The 17713-nt window shown below is 51.9% G+C and overlaps 1 protein-coding gene across 1 annotated transcript in view; it reads right to left on the bottom strand.

The window, feature by feature from the left end:
• Nucleotides 1-17713, bottom strand: part of NUP210 (nucleoporin 210) — a 315482-nt gene that overhangs the window by 112057 nt on the left and 185712 nt on the right. The window contains exon 27 of the mRNA XM_075321239.1: nt 14372-14503. Within this exon, the coding sequence (XP_075177354.1) occupies nt 14372-14503 (132 nt within the window). The remainder of the gene's footprint in view (nt 1-14371; nt 14504-17713) is intronic.

Below are 17713 nucleotides of genomic sequence, written 5' to 3'. Positions count from 1 at the left end.
AGGTTGATTTGGAAGCCTGTGACCCTTTACGCTGGCCAGCGACAAGGACAAAGAGTGCATCCGAGCGGCGCAGGGGCGCCGTACGAGAAATGTAGAGTCTGAGTGCTCTCACCAGATCTAACAAGTGCAAATCCTTTTCACATTGGTGAACTGGATGAGGACAAAAAGAAGGTAAGGAGATATCCTGATTGAGATGAAAGGGGGATACCACCTTAGGGAGAAATTCCGGAACCGGACGCAGAACCACCTTGTCCTGGTGAAAAACCAGGAAAGGGGCTTTGCATGACAGCGCTGCTAGCTCAGACACTCTCCGAAGTGAAGTGACTGCTACTAGAAAAACCACTTTCTGCGAAAGGCGTGAGAGAGAAATATCTCTCATTGGCTCGAATGGTGGTTTCTGAAGAACCAGCAGCACCCTGTTCAGATCCCAGGGTTCTAACGGCCGCTTGTAAGGAGGAACGATGTGACAAACCCCCTGCAGGAACGTGCGTACCTGTGGAAGTCTGGCTAGGCGCTTCTGGAAAAACACAGAGCGCTGAGACTTGTCCCTTAAGGGAGCCGAGCGACAAACCCTTTTCCAGTCCAGATTGAAGGAAGGACAGAAAAGTGGGCAAGGCAAAAGGCCAGGGAGAAAAACCCTGAGCAGAGCACCACGACAGGAAAATTTTCCACGTCCTGTGGTAGATCTTGGCGGACGTTGGTTTCCTAGCCTGTCTCATAGTGGCAATGACGTCTTGAGATAACCCTGAAGACGCTAGGATCCAGGACTCAATGGCCACACAGTCAGGTTGAGGGCCGCAGAATTCAGATGGAAAAACGGCCCTTGAGATAGCAAGTCTGGTCGGTCTGGTAGTGCCCACGGTTGGCCGACCGTGAGATGCCACAGATCCGGGTACCACGACCGCCTCGGCCAGTCTGGAGCGACGAGGATGACGTGGCGGCAGTCGGCCCTGATCTTGCGTAACACTCTGGGCAACAGTGCCAGCGGAGGAAACACATAAGGGAGCTGAAACTGCGACCAATCCTGAACTAAGGCGTCTGCCGCCAGAGCTCTGGGATCTTGAGACCGTGCCATGAACGTCGGTACCTTGTTGTTGTGCCGGGACGCCATGAGGTCGACGTCCGGCACCCCCCAGCGGCAACAGATCTCCTGAAACACGTCCGGGTGAAGGGACCATTCCCCTGCGTCCATGCCCTGGCGACTGAGATAATCTGCTTCCCAGTTTTCCACGCCTGGAATGTGAACTGCAGAGATGGTGGAGGCCGTGGCTTCCACCCACATCAAAATCCGCCGGACTTCCTGGAAGGCTTGCCGACTGCGTGTGCCGCCTTGGTGGTTGATGTATGCCACCGCTGTGGAATTGTCCGACTGAATTCTGATCTGCTTGCCTTCCAGCCACTGCTGGAACGCTTTCAGGGCAAGATACACTGCCCGTATTTCCAGAACATTGATCTGAAGCGAGGACTCTTGCTGGGTCCACGTACCCTGAGCCCTGTGGTGGAGAAAAACCGCTCCCCACCCTGACAGACTCGCGTCCGTCGTGACCACCTCCCAGGATGGGGGTAGGAAGGATTTCCCCTTCGATAATGAAGTGGGAAGAAGCCACCACCGAAGGGAAGCTTTGGTCGCCTGAGAGAGGGAGACGTTCCTGTCGAGGGACGTCGGCTTCCTGTCCCATTTGCGTAGGATGTCCCATTGAAGAGGACGCAGGTGAAACTGCGCGAAAGGAACTGCTTCCATTGCTGCCACCATCTTCCCCAGGAAGTGCATGAGGCGCCTCAAGGGGTGTGACTGGCCTTGAAGGAGAGATTGTACCCCTGTCTGTAGTGACCGCTGCTTGATCAGCGGAAGCTTCACTATCGCTGAGAGGGTATGAAACTCCATGCCAAGGTATGTGAGCGATTGGGCCGGTGTCAGATTTGACTTTGGAAAATTGATGATCCACCCGAAACTCTGGAGAGTCTCCAGGGTAGCGTCGAGGCTGTGTTGGCATGCCTCTTGAGAGGGTGCCTTGATCAGGAGATCGTCCAAGTAAGGGATCACCGAGTGACCCTGAGAGTGGAGGACCGCTACTACAGTAGCCATAACCTTGGTGAAAACCCGTGGGGCTGTTGCCAGGCCGAACGGCAGTGCCACGAACTGCAGGTGTTCGTTTTCTATGGCGAAGCGCAAGAAGCGCTGGTGCTCTGGAGCAATCGGTACGTGGAGATAAGCATCTTTGATATCGATCGATGCAAGGAAATCTCCTTGGGACATTGAGGCGATGACGGAGCGGAGGGATTCCATCCGGAACCGCCTGGTCGTTACGTGTTTGTTGAGAAGTTTCAGGTCCAGGACAGGACGGAAAGACCTGTCCTTCTTTGGGACCACAAACAAGTTGGAGTAAAAACCGTGGCCCTGTTGCTGAAGAGGAACAGGGACCACCACTCCTTCTGCCTTCAGAGTGCCCAGCGCCTGCAGAAGAGCCTCGGCTCGCTCGGGAGGCGGGGATGACCTGAAGAATCGAGTCGGGGGACGAGAGGTGAACTCTATCTTGTAACCGTGAGACAGAATGTCTCTCACCCAACGGTCTTTTACCCGTGGCAGCCAGGCGTCGCAAAAGCGGGAGAGCCTGCCACCGACCGAAGATGCGGAGTGAGGAGGCCGAAAGTCATGAGGAAGCCGCTTTGGTAGCGGCACCTCCGGTGGCCTTTTTAGGACGTGACTTAGACCGCCATGCGTCAGAGTTCCTTTGATCTTTCTGAGGCCTTTTGGACGAGGAGAATTGGGACCTGCCCGCGCCCCGAAAGGACCGAAACCTCGACTGCCCCTTCCTCTGTTGGGGTATGTTCGGTTTGGGCTGGGGTAAGGATGTATCCTTTCCCTTGGATTGTTTGATGATTTCATCCAAACGCTCGCCAAACAATCGGTCGCCAGAAATTGGCAAACTGGTTAAGCGCTTTTTGGAAACAGAATCTGCCTTCCATTCCCGTAGCCACAAGGCCCTGCGGAGTACCACCGAATTGGCGGCTGCAACCGCCGTACGGCTCGCAGAGTCCAGGACAGCATTAATAGCGTAAGACGCAAATGCCGACGTCTGAGTGGTTATGGACGCCACCTGTGGCGCGGACGTGCGTGTGGCTGCGTCAATTTGCGCTTGACCTGCTGAGATAGCTTGTAGCGCCCATACGGCTGCGAACGCTGGGGCAAAAGAAGCGCCGATAGCTTCATAGATGGATTTCAACCAGAGTTCCATCTGCCTGTCAGTGGCATCTTTGAGTGAAGCCCCATCTTCCACTGCAAGTATGGATCTAGCTGCCAGTCTGGAGATTGGAGGATCCACTTTGGGACACTGAGCCCAACTTTTGACCACGTCAGGGGGAAAAGGATAACGTGTATCCTTAAGGCGCTTAGAAAAACGCTTATCTGGACAAGCATGGTGATTCTGGACTGCCTCTCTGAAATCAGAGTGGTCCAGAAACATACTCTGTGTACGCTTGGGAAACCTGAAACGGAATTTCTCCTGCTGAGAAGCTGACTCCTCCACCGGAGGAGCTGAGGGAGAAATATCCAACATACGATTGATGGACGCAATAAGGTCGTTCACTATGGCGTCCCCGTCCGGAGTATCAAGATTGAGAGCGGCCTCAGGATCAGAATCCTGATCAGCTGTCTCCGCATCATCAACCAGAGATTCCCCCCTCTGAGACCCTGCACAATATGATGATGTCGAGGGAAAATCTAAGCGAGCTCGCTTAGTCGGTCTGGGGCTGGGGTCTGTGTCAGAACCCTCAGCCTGGGATCCATGAGATACCCCGGGAGGACATTGTTGGTCCAGCTGAGGTGGGCCAGGGAACAAAGATTCAACAGAGTCCCTGTGCTGAGATACCGGCCTGGACTGCAAGGCTTCTAGTATCTTAGCCATAGTCTCAGAGAGTTTTGCAAACTCCGTCCCCGTCACCTGAACAGTGTTAGCAGGTGGCTCCCCCTGGGCCCCTCTTAGCAAAGGCTCCGGCTGAGTAAGTGCCACAGGGGCCGAACAGTGCACACAATGAGGGTCAGTGGAACCTGCCGGTAGCGGGGTCGTACATGCGGCGCAGGCAACATAATAAGCCTGTGTTTTGGCACCCCTGCCTTTCGTGGGCGCCATGCTATTATCTTCCCTGAGTAACACAATAGGGTATATAGCCAGAAATCAACTGTGCACCATACAGTGTAAAACATATATACTATAAACATATAATGTTACACTACTGCACAATGGGGCTAGCACCACAGGTGCTGCTTACCACCCGCCTAAAGCGGTTGTGAGGCCACCAGAGTCCCTGCCTGGGTCTCCCAGACTTTGTCCCCCTCTGCAGCGTCCGAGGAGCTGACAGGAATGGCTGCCGGCGTCCTGAGGAGAGGAGGGAGCCGTGGGCGTGACCCAGAAAGAGCGGGAACTGGTGCCCGCACTGTGCACAGTGAGAGGGGTGGAGTATGCAAAGCATGCTCCAGCCCTCAGTGCTGCTCGTTCTGTGCAGCGTCCCGCCCTTCCCCTGCCTGTCAGGGCTGTGGGCGGGAGGAAAGGAAACTAGGCCGCAAAAAGCCGGGGACTCTAGTAATAAACGCGGCCGCCGTAAAAGCGCGGCCGGCGTGAAAGTCCCCGGCGCACTACAAGTCCCAGCCGCGCCGCAGTGTTTCCATGGCCGCGGCGGTCAGTGCGGCAGTCCCTATACATAAACACACTCAGCAACGCCGAGTGTGTAATGGCACATATTAACCCGGTCAGCGCCGTGGTCCCCGGTGCACTAGCACACCCAGCAAAGCTGGAGTGTTGCTGTGCGCTGTCCCCACAGGGATACAGAGTACCTCCAAGTAGCAGGGCCATGTCCCTGAACGATACCCGGCTCCTATCCAGCAGGCTCCACAGGAGTTGTGGATGAAGCACGGTCTCAGTGCCTGGAGACCGATAGGATCCCACTTCACCCAGAGCCCTGAGGGGGATGGGGAAGGAAAACAGCATGTGGGCTCCAGCCTCCGTACCCGCAATGGATACCTCAACCTTACAACACCACCGACAAGAGTGGGGTGAGAAGGGAGCATGCTGGGGGCTCTATATGGGCCCACTTTTCTTCCATCCGACATGGTCAGCAGCTGCTGCTGACCAATCTGTGGAGCTGTGCGTGCGTGTCTGACCTCCTTCGCACAAAGCAAAAAACTGAGGAGCCCGTGGGAGCACAGGGGGTGTATAGGCAGAAGGGGAGGGGCTTAACACTTAAGTGTAATACTTTGTGCGGCCTCCGGAGGCATAGCCTATACACCCAATTGTCTGGGTCTCCCAATGGAGCGACAAAGAAAGAAGGACTTGCCCATACAGCCCATGAAAGAACTTTTGAGACAATTGTCCAATTACCTTTGGTCTCTTGATAAAGAGGCAGCTACTGTACATATTAAAGACCTGTAATTGCTAAACCCTTAAGCCAAATAAAATTTTAATAGCCTCAAATTAAAGCCGAAAGTCTGCACTTTATGCCCATGTTTATTATATAACTGTATCTTGAATATGTTTTTGTTAATGGCTAAAATGCCAATATTTGGGTCATTGTCCAAATATTTCTGGACCTAACTGTATATAACTAGTGATGGGCGAACTCGAACTGTAAAGTTCGGGGTCCGTACTGAACACAGTGTTTGTGCACACAATCCCGAACATGAGCTTTCCTGGGAAGCTTGTGTTACAGTTCGGGTCCAGGGGCTGTAAAAACAAGCACATTATTAAAAAACATTATGATTATACTTACCGCTCCCACGACAAGTCCTGCAGACCCGCTATCGCCCGACCGCTTCTGGTTCCGGGTCCGATCATTAACTTCCGAGGGTATTCACTGCTCTGCTGTCACTCGGCAGTCTTCGGCCATGTTCACGGTGACGTCAGGGTTCACCCGAGTCCATGGCTCATGGACTCTATCGAACTCTGACTATCACTGTGCGAGTCTTGCATCGGTATCACCCGGCACGGTGCACACTCTCCTGACAGGAGCGGGTTGGCTGCATGTATATCCATGCAGCTGAGGTGCTCCTGTCTGGAGAGTATAAGGCCGTGCGGGGTGATGCAATGCGAGACTTGCACGAGTCATACGCAAGTGGAATCATACACTCAGTGTCAGCCAGCTTCTCGCTCTATACAGAGCGATGAAGCAGAGTGACATGGCTCTCCCTGCTTCTCGCTCTGTATAGATGCTTATCTGTACAGAGTGATGAAGCAGAGTTGACATTGCTCTCTGCTTCTTGCTCTGTATAGACACTTGTCTGTATTGAGGGATGAAGCAAAGCTGACATGGCTCTCCCTGTTTCTTGCTCTGTAGAGATGTTTGTCTGTACAGAGTGATGAAGCAGAGCTGACATTGCTCTACCTGTGAACTACGTCGGACGAAGGGTTTTTTGTGTAATAAAGATGGAGTCTGTAAATTTTTTTTTGTTTTATTTCTAATAAAAAAAAAAAATCTATGTGTTGTGGTTTATTTTTTTTTTACTGTTTACTAGAAATTCATGGTGGCCATGTCTAATTTGGCCTGACACCATGAATTTCGGGTTTAGTACCAGCTGAGAATACAAAGCTGGTATTAGCCCTTTATTAACCAGCGTTCTACCACCATCAGGGTGCTGGAAAAGCCGGGTAAGAGCAACTAAGTAAAAATGCACCATTTCAAGGGGAGGCTGCGGTTTTTAGCGTGGGGCGCCAAGAACGCTTGGGCCTTACCACGCTGAGAATCCCGGCCCCCCCCGCTGCCTGGTTTTACCTGAATGGCGATCAGAATACGGCGGGAGCTCCCAAATTTTTTTTTTTTAAATTTTTTTTTTTGAATAAAAAAAAAAAAAAAAATTGGGTTTCCTGTATTTTGATTGCCAGCCAAGGTAAAGCCAGGCAGATGGGGTGGCAGCCCATAGCCGTCCGCTTTATCTACGCTGAGAATCAAAAGTACCGAAGAGCGCTACATCATTTTTTTTAAGTCATTTATTTTTATACTACTATATGTGTAAGGGACCCAACAGCCAATCACAGACGTTGTCACGCAGAATAGGCGTCTATTATGGTCTGCTGGAGTAACCTGGAATCTGCCCATATATTCTAGATGCTTGAATTTATTAGAAATAAAACAAGCCATTTAGGACTCCATCTTTATTACTCAAAAATAACCCTCCGAAGGAGTCCAAAGGCGGGCGAGCATCGTCAGCTCTGCTACATCTGTGCGAGGAGACAAACACATGTCTGCTCACACAGACTCCGCTGAGAGCAGTCAGAGAGACTTCACCAGAGTAAATAGCTGAGGCCGGTCAGCTGTGTCCCCAGGTAACCACCACTGACTACAGGACCTTCCATGATGTCATAGCCATGTGACCAGTCTGTAACCCACGAGGTAATACAACATTCACAGCAGACTGGTCACATGGCTGGGACGTCATGGAAGGCTCTAAGTCAGTGGTGGTTACCTGGGGGCACAGCAATGATAAGACCCGGAAGCAGAAACGACAGGGAGACAGTCTGCAGGACGCGTCGTGGGACCGGTAAGTGTAATGATAATGTTTATTATTAACTATATTCTTTATTTTACAGCCCCCCTCCGCCCCATCACATAACTGTAAAGTCCAAGTTCGGTGTTCGGATGTAAGTTTGCGTTATCTCAGACCCCGAACTTTACAAAATGTTTGGGCGAGGCTCCTGATCCCAAACATCGGGGAAATCGCCCATCACTAAATATAACTCAATCAGATTTCATACCAGTTGTTCATTTTTGGAATAGAAATATTCAGACTGTTCACACCCTTAAAGACTTGGCAATTTTTTTTGTTTCCTTTTTGCTCCATTGGGGGACACAAAGAAACCATTGATGTATGCTGCTGCCACTAGGCAAAAAAAACTAACAAAAGTTATTTTTGGTTAATATATTCGCTTTCAGTTATATGCCATGTAGAGTATTGATTTGCATGTGGGTAAGTACGTGATAACTTTTGCAGGATGAGTTGTACTTCTGAATGACACCATCCATTTTTCCATGTATTGTTTTGGAAAGGGGGACAAAAATTCCAAGCGCTGTGATAAGACAAAGAAAACCCCTAATGCAGTTCTGCCTTCACGGCATTCCTTGTGAGGTACAAATAACCCCCCAGTACGAGTCTCCAGGTCACTGCACTTACAAACAACAAGATTTTATTTAAATGATGAAAAAAAATTCAGACATTCATTGGAGAAAGAACAAGAAAACGCTTATGCTGCCATTTCTCGAGACCTGTAACCTCTATTTTTTGATCCATGAATCTGTGTGAGGGATTTTTTTATGTGACCGGAGCTGAAATTTCTATTGATACCAATTCAGGAATTCATTCTGTTGCGGAGTTGCAAGGAATGAAAAAAAGGGAATTTTGTTTACTTACCGTAAATTCCTTTTCTTCTAGCTCCTATTGGGAGACCCAGACAATTTGGTGTATAGCTTCTGCCTCCGGAGGCCACACAAAGTATTACACTTTAAAAAGTGTAACCCCTCCCCTCTGCCTATACACCCTCCCGTGCATCACGGGCTCCTCAGTTTTGGTGCAAAAGCAGGAAGGAGAAAACTTATAAATTGGTCTAGGGTAAATTCAATCCGAAGGATGTTCGGAGAACTGAAGACCATAACCCAAAAGAACAACCAGCCCAGAGGGCACAGGGGTGGGTGCTGGGTCTCCCAATAGGAGCTAGAAGAAAAGGAATTTACGGTAAGTAAACAAAATTCCCTTCTTTGTCGCTCCATTGGGAGACCCAGACAATTGGGACGTCCAAGAGCAGTCCCTGGGTGGGTAAAAGAATACCTCAATAAAAAGAGCCGAAAACTGCCCCTTCTTACAGGTGGACAACCGCCGTCTGAAGGACTCGCCTACCTAGACTGGCGTCTGCCGAAGCATAGGTATGCACTTGAAAGTGCTTCGTGAAAGTGTGCAGACTAGACCACGTAGCTGCCTGACACACCTGCTGAACCGTTGCCCGGTGCCGCAATGCCCAGGACGAACCTACAGCTCTGGTAGAATGGCCTTTCAGCCCTGAAGGGAGCGGAAGCCCAGAAGAACGGTAGGCCTCGAGAATCGGTTCCTTGATCCACCGAGCCAAGGTTGACTTGGAGGCCTGAGAGTCCATACGCTGGCCAGCGACAAGGACAAAAAGCGCATCTGAACGGCGCAGGGGCGCCGTGCGAGACACGTAGAACCGGAGTGCTCTCACTAGATCCAAAGAGTGCAAAACCTTTTCACACTGGTGAAATGGATTAGGGCAGCAGGAAGGCAAGGAGATATCCTGATTTAGATGAAAAGGAGATACCACCTTAGAGAGAAATTCCGGGACAGGACGAAGAACCACCTTATCCTGGTGGAAAACCAGGAAGGGAGCCTTGCATGACAGCGCTGCAAGCTCAGACACTCTCTGAAGTGATGTGACTGCCACCAGGAAGGCCACCTTCTGCGAGAGACGGGAGAGAGTGACCTCCCGCAGCAGCTCAAAAGGCGGCTTTTGAAGAGCCGTCAAGACTCTGCTAAGATCCCAGGGTTCCAACGGACGTTTGTAAGGTGGGACCATGTGGCAGACCCCCTGCAGGAACGTGCGGACCTGCGGAAGCCTGGCTAGACGCTTTTGAAAGAAAAACACGGAGAGCGTGGATACTTGGCCCTAGAGAGAGAGCCGAGGGACAAACCCTTGTCCATTACAAATTGTAGGAATGCAAGGAAAGTGGGTAAGGCAAACGGCCATGGAGGAAGCCGTTATCAGCGCACCAGGATAGAAAGACTTGCCAAGACCTGTAATAGATCTTGGCGGACGTTGGCTTCCTGGCTTGTCTCATGGTGGCAATGACATCCTGAGATAACCCTGAAGACTCTAGGAGTCAGGGACCAATGGCCACCTAGTCAAGTTGAGGGCCACAGAATTCAGATGGAAAAAACGGCCTTGTGACAGCAAGTCTGGGCGGTCTGGAAGTGCCCACGGTTGACCCACCGTGAGATGCCACAGATCCGGATACCACGACCGTCTCGGCCAGTCTGGAGCGACGAGAATGGCACGACGGCAGTCGGACCTGATCCTGCGTAGTACCCTGGGCAGCGTCGCCAGAGGGGGAAAACACATAAGGCAGTCGAAACTGCGACCAATCCTGGACTAAAGCGTCCGCTGCCAGAGGTCTGTGATCCTGAGACCGTGCCATGAAGGCCGGAACCTTGAGAGATCGACGTCCTGCTTTCCCCAGCGGTGATGGATGTCTCGAAGCACTTCTGGGTGCAGAGACCATTCCCCCGCGTCCATGCGCTGACGACTGAAAAAAATCTGCTTCCCAGTTTTCTACGCCCGGGATGTGAACTGCGGAGATGGTGGAGCCTGTGGTTTCCACCCACTGCAGAATCCGCCGGACTTCCTGGAAGGCTTGACGACTGCGAGTGCCGCCTTGGTTCGCGAACGGCACTGCCTCCATAGCTGCAACCATCTTCCCCAGGAAGTGCATGAGGCGCCTTAAGGGGTGTGACTGACTCCGAAGAAGTGATTGCACCCCCGCCTGCAGAGAAGGCTGTTTGTCCCTGGAGAGTCGCCAGAGTGACGGCAAGGCTTTGTTGACACGCCACCCGAGAAGGGGCCCAGAGGTTCTGAAGAAACGAGCCGCAGGACGAGAACTGAACTCTATCCTGTAACCATGAGACAGAATGTCTCTCACCCATCGGTCTTGAACTTGTGGCCACCAGGCGCCGCCAAAGCCGGAGAGCCTGCCACCGACCGAGGATGCGGCTAGGGGAGGCCAAGAGTCATGAGGAGGCAGTTTTGGAGGCAGTGCCCCCTGCGGCCTTTTGGGGTCGTGACGTGGGCCACCACGCATATGAGTTCCTCTGGCCTTTCTCCGGCCTGTTGGACGAAGAAGAATGTGGCTTGGCGGAGGGACGAAAGGACCGAAACCTTGATTGGATTTTCCTTTGCTGAGGTCTCTTAGGTTTGGACTGGGGTAAGGAGGAGTCCTTTACCTTGGATACCTTAATAACATCATCCAATCGTTCGCCAAATAAACGGTCGCCAGAAAAGGGCAAACCAGTTAAGAACCTTTTTTGAAGCAGAGTCTGGTTCCCTTCGCGCAGCCACATGGCCCTGCGAACTACCACGGAGTTAGCATATGCTACAGCCGTGCGGTTAGTGGAGTCCAGGACGGCGTTCATGGCGAAGGACGAAAAAGGCTGATGCCCGAGAGTCAAAGACGGAACATGCGGAGCAAAATTCCATGTGACAGCATTAAACTCCTTCAGACAAGCCGAGATTGCTTGGAGAGCCCACACGGCTGCAAAGGCCGGGGCGAAAGACGCGCCCGTGGCCTCATAGATGGACTTCACCAAGAGCTCTGTCTGTCAGTGGCATCCTTCAGGGATGAGCCATTTGTAACAGACACAATGGACCTAGCAGCCAATTTGGAGACTGGAGGATCCATCTTGGGAGAATGAGCCCAACCCTTAACGACTTCAGATGGAAAGGGGTAACGCGTGTCAGTGTGACGTTTAACCCAGCGCTTGTCCGGGACCGCTCCGGGTTTCTGGACAGCATCCCTGAATTTAAAGTGATCAAAAAACGTATTGTGTGTACGTTTGGGGAACCGAAACTGGTGTTTCTCCTGCTGAGAAGCAGACTCCTCTACAGGAGGAGGCGGAGGAGAGCGATCCAGCACCTGGTTGATGGACGAGATAAGATCATTTACTAAAGCGTCCCCCTCAGGAGTATCAAGGTTAAGGGTGAAGTCAGGGCCAGAGCCCTGAGCTCCTCCGTCCGCCTCGTCTTCCTGAGAGTCCTCAAGCTGGGATCCCTAGCAGCGTGAGGAAGTCGGGGAAGAGTCCCAGCGAGACCGCTTAGCCGGTCTTGGACTGCGGTCCGGGCAGGAGTCCTCCGCCTGAGACCTAGGGCTCAACCTGGGAGCGCGCTGCGGTGCTAACCAAGCGGGGCCTGGATGAGACAAGCTAACAGGGCCAGGGCCTGTGAAAGGTCCGGTCTGGACTGCAATGCCTCAAGGAGCTTAGAAGACCATTTGTTCATATGAAAATGACTGAGGGCCAACACTGGTGACTCTGTCCCTGCAGCCTGCCCAGGGGGAGCAGGGGGGTCTACATGAGCCGAGGGGCCCACCAGTGCCCGAGGCTCCGGCTGAGCAAGTGAGGCAGGAGTCGAGCATTGCTCACAGTGAGGGTAGGTGGATCCCGCAGGTAACATAGCCCCACAAGAGGTACAGACCGCGAGAAAAACCTGTGCCTTAGTAGCTTTCCTCCTTGGGACGACATGCTGTTGTCTCCTAGGAGAGTGACCACTGAAGGTAGATGTGAAAAAAGGGTATACAGTCTGTCTGAACAGAAACATATATAATATATACATGTGTATCCGGCACCCTAGGGGGATCAGCACCGGGTGCTGTGTTCACCCTGAGCTCCCCTGAGAAGCACCCACCGGCAGAATGCCAGAAAATGGCCGCCGGAGCTCTCAGGGGACGAGTGGGGCCGAGGGCGGCGCCAGCAAAGAGCGGGAGTCTGGGTTCCCCACAGTGGTCAGTGAGGGGGGAGGAAGACATGCAGGATGTTCCAGCCCTCACATCCGACGTCATGTCAGTAATCCCGCCCTTACCTCTGACAGGCAGGCCCGGTGGCGGGATTTTCGCGACTAGGCCGCGGTGAAGCCGGGGACTAAATTTGAGGCCGCGCCCGACCAGCAGGCCCGGTCGGCGCGGAAGTCCACCTGCCTCCTCAGTTTTACAACTACCGCGGCTTCCGGGAAGAAGGTGCGCTCCCTGTACAGTCCCCAATGGGGACACAGAGTACCTTTAAGTAGCAGGGCCCGGTCCCTGGGGTTGAAGAGGCTCCGGTCCGGCAGGTTCCACCAGGGGCTGCGGATGGAGCACGGTCCCAGCAAATGGATGACCGCTCAGGATCCCACTTCTCCCAGAGCCGCATAAGGGATGGTGAAGGAGACGGCATGTTGGCTCCGGCCTTTGTACCCGCAATGGGTACCTCAACCTTAACAACACCACCGACATAGTGGGGTGAGAAGGGAGCATGCCGGGGACCCCGTGGGGGTCCTCTTTTCTTCCAACCGACAACTAAGTTATGAGAATGCATGAGTGGATGTGTGCCTCCTTCCACACAAAGCATAAAACTGAGGAGCCCGTGGTCCACGGGAGGGTGTATAGGCAGAGGGGAGGGGTTACACTTTTTAAAGTGTAATACTTTGTGTGGCCTCCGGAGGCGGAAGCTATACACCCAATTGTCTGGCTCTCCCAATGGAGCGACAAAGAAACCACAATTCTATCATTTAGATTTGTTTTCCCTTTATGATTTTTTACCATTGAGTTATCTAAATTTTGATAGATACGATTTATGGACCCAGCGATGCCATTTTTTTTAATCTCTATTTTTATTGAGGACAATTTGTGTTACATATATCTGTTTTTTTACTTCTTTTTGTACTCCTTTTTTACACCTAGATTTAATTCTTTAACTCTATGAACGCTAGTCACAGGTTGGTCTTTATAAGAACACGTCATGGTACACACGGACACGTATTGGCCCTGTGAAGTCATGTCGTCGTGATGGGAGTGGTGGCCTCATGCCGTGTGCTGTAAATGCTGCGGTCACAGATTGAAAATGGCATTTATTAGTTTAGCAGCAATGGGCGAGCTTTTATAGGCAGATAACGGCTGACTAACACATCCATACCATGATCCCAATGTATAGTTACCCCTCCATAAATCACTGGTAAGGCCACATCTAGAATATGGGATTCAATTTTGGGCTCCACATTTTAAAGAGGATATTAATAAATTAAGGTCAGTTAAACTAGATTATTGCAAGGAATGGAGGCCGCCCGTATGATGAGAGGTGGAAAAGACGTCTCAGAGGAGACCTCAATTATGTATAAATACATGTGTGGTCAATACAAAGGACGGCACAGGACTTATTCCTTCCAAAGACAACACTAAGGATCAGGGGGCACTCACTACAGGGGGAGAAAGAGGATTCCGGCAGCTAATTAGAAAAGGCTTCTTTACAGTTAGAGCAGTCAGACTGTGGAATGCCGACCACAGGAGGTAGTAATGGCCGACACTATAACAGCTTTTATATTAGGGCGGATGATTTCCTCAGTACAACATTGTCGGTTATAAATGATATAGTGACAAAATATATCATTAGTGGAGGAAGGGTGAACTAGATGGACTGGGGGCTTTTTTTCAACCTATGTAACTATGTAACCATGTGTTGGGGAAGGGGTGGGCTCAGCTTCTGACCCTGCTGCAAACACCGACTGTCAGCAAGCGCTGTACATGTATGGCGCTCGTCGTTAAAGGGTTAAATCCTGTACGTTTCCAACAAAGCAGCCCTTACCTCATCATGCCTGCTCTTCATCTCTATGATATCCCGTTTTACCACAGACCAGTGGAACGTAAGACCTGGAACAGCATTACCAAACGAGAATGGGGTCTGACTGCTAGACAATCCCATTACATAAACCGGCATCTGTCACAAAAAGGCACAATATTAGTTTACAACACAGAGGTTCTGAGCAGATGTATCCATTTACCACTAAAACACAACTTCAGACAAGAGTACATTCACACGGCCCTGTGCGCACACTGCGTTTTTACCTGCGCTTTTTTTGCATTTTTGCTGCAGAAATTTCTTAAGAAAATGGTTGTACCTTTCTGCAGACATTCCCCAGCAAAACCTATGGGAAAAAAAATATATGTGCGCACACAGTGTTTTTTTCTCAAGAACATTCTTTCTGCAGAATTTCTTGAGAAGAATGAGCAGTCACTTCTTTTCTGCAGGTACCTGCGTTTTTTGCCATAGATAATTGTAAAAAAAACGCAGGGACCAACCTGCATCAAAAAACACATCAAAAACACGGTAAAAACGCATGCGTTTGTCAGTGTGTTTTTTTAACGCACTTTCAGACTCAAGAAATTGCTTTAGAAAAATCCTTTTTTCTAGTGTGAACAGAGCTTTCTATTGGTTCTTAAAGTGGGAAAGTGCACGGACTAAAGAATTGAGTGGAAATATTCACATTGGCTTCATCGGTTTTAAAAGGGTCAACAAGTGACAATGATAATAAAAGTTCATTAAGTTTACCTTCGGTTTGATTTAAAAAATAAAAAGAGGCAGGATGCCAAAAGGAAACTAAACCTATATAGATGGCGCATTATCTGACAGAGGCCGCACCATTTAGGATACTGCTGCCCTATAGAGGTGTACTCAGTCTGCACAATGTCTAGAGAAGTGGTACATGACTGGCATAACCCAAGCTAACCCCGCAGAACACAGCCCAGGCATCACACAGCTTCGGCCAGGTTGCTTTCTTTTCACAATGTCACATTCATCAGGACGCCGTCTACACATGATGTATCGAAAAAGCAGATTCTTCAGAACAGGACAGAAAATTATGCACAACTTTGTATTTGAACGAGAACCCATCAGCAGGATTTACTACTACAAATCAAGAGCGTCCATATTCGGTCCCTGGAATGCAGAATTAATCCAGTCGGTCGGTTTTGTAATCCTTGTTTGCATTCCACAGTATTTTTTTCGGACTATAAGACGCACTCCCTCCCCCCCCTCTCCCTCCCCAAATGTTGGGGAAAAGTGGGGGGGGGGGTGCATCTTCTAGTCAGAATGTAGGGCTGCGGGGAATGAGGGTGCTGCGGTGGAGCGGGTCATCGGCAGCACGAGCAGGCTAAAGCAGCGCCTACCATGACCACGTGGGCCCGCTCATTACATATGCACGCCCATCATCTTCTCAGCGCTGAAGCCGACGCTGACAGGTGGGCGGGATGATGGGCGGGGGGGTGGTTGCGCGCATAATTAACAGCCAGGCCGCGTGATCACCCCTGGCAACTACAGCTCAGAGTGATCATGTGCGGCTGTATTCACTGCTCCCCGCGTATCATCATCAGTGTGAGGAGCAGTGAACAAGTATAGTATACTCACCGTTCCCTGCAGCATCGCGATATCCTCCTGTCTGCGGCCGCTGCTATGTGTGGAGACTGGCAGTGCACACAGCGATGACGTCATCCCTGTACTCACCGCTCTCCAGGAGGACATCACGATGCTGCAAGGAAGTGACTGGCTCCACACAGGTCAGCGAGCAGGCAGACAGGAGGACATTGCGATGCTGCAGGGGACGGCTCCACACAGGTCAGCGGCACTGCTGCTGACAGACAGGAGGAGGAGCGACGCTGCTGGAGTGAGGAAAGGTGAGTATAAACGTTTATTTTTTTTTGTTTGCCACAGGATTCAGGCCGTATAGCAGGATGGGGGTATATACCAGGATGGAGGTATATACCAGGATGGAGGTATTTACCAGGATGGGGGTATTTACCAGGATGGGGGTATTTACCAGGATGGCATTATGTAGCAGGATGGGGGTATATTCCAGGATGGGAGTACCGTATTTTTCGGACCATAAGACGCACTTTTTTTCCCCCAAATGTTGGGGGAAAGTTGGGGGTGCGTCTTATGGTCTGACTATAGGGCTGCGGCTGGGAATGAGGGTGCTGCGGGTCATCGGGGGCACGAGCAGGCAGCAGCAGCGCCTGCTCGTGACCACGTGGGCCCGCTCATTACATATGCACGCCCATCCTCCCGCCCATCTCTCAGCGCTGAAGCCGGCGCTGACAGGTGGGCAGGAGGACGAGCGGGGACGCGCGCATAGCAAAGAACGGCCGCATGATCACCCCTGGCAATTACAGCCTGGAGTGATCATGTGCGGCTGTATTCACTGCTCCCCGCGCGTCATTACCAGCGCGGGGTGCAGTGAATCAGTACACTCACCCGTCCCCGTGTGTGGAGCCGCCCCCCTGCTGCACGCGATGACTTCCTGTCTGTGCCGGTCAGCTGATCTGTGCCGGTCAGCTGATGTGTGCTGAGCTGGTCAGCTGATCGGCACAGACAGGAAGACATCGCGTGCTGCAGGGGAACGGCTCCACACACACAGATCAGCGTGCCAGAGAGGAAGATATGATCGGTGCTGGAGGGAGTGAGGAAAAGGTGAGTATAAACGTTTATTTTTTTCTCTGTGCTATAGGATACAGGCCATATACCAGGATGGTATATGAGCACGATGGGAGTATATGAGCAGGTTGGATGGGGGGGCATGTGAACAGGTTGGATGGGGGGGCATGTGAACAGGCTGGATGGGGGGGCATGTGAACAGGCTGGATGGGGGGGGCATGTGAACAGGCTGGATGGGGGGGGGCATGTGAACAGGCTGGATGGGGGGGCATGTGAACAGGCTGGATGGGGGGGGCATGTGAACAGGCTGGATGGGGGGGGCATGTGAACAGGCTGGATGGGGGGGGCATGTGAACAGGCTGGATGGGGGGGGGGCATGTGAACAGGCTGGATGGGGGGGGGGCATGTGAACAGGCTGGATGGGTGGGCATGTGAACAGGCTGGATGGGTGGGCATGTGAACAGGCTGGATGGGGGGGCATGTGAACAGGCTGGATGGGGGGGCATGTGAACAGGCTGGATGGGGGGGCATGTGAACAGGCTGGATGGGGGGGCATGTGAACAGGCTGGATGGGGGGGCATGTGAACAGGCTGGATGGGGGGGCATGTGAACAGGCTGGATGGGGGGGCATGTGAACAGGCTGGATGGGGGGGCATGTGAACAGGCTGGATGGGGGGGGCATGTGAACAGGCTGGATGGGGGGGGCATGTGAACAGGCTG

This window comes from Anomaloglossus baeobatrachus, chromosome 8 (assembly GCF_048569485.1).
Source record: "Anomaloglossus baeobatrachus isolate aAnoBae1 chromosome 8, aAnoBae1.hap1, whole genome shotgun sequence".
Classification (NCBI taxonomy): Eukaryota; Metazoa; Chordata; class Amphibia; order Anura; family Aromobatidae; genus Anomaloglossus; species Anomaloglossus baeobatrachus.
This window is presented reverse-complemented; position numbering and strand designations above follow the sequence as displayed.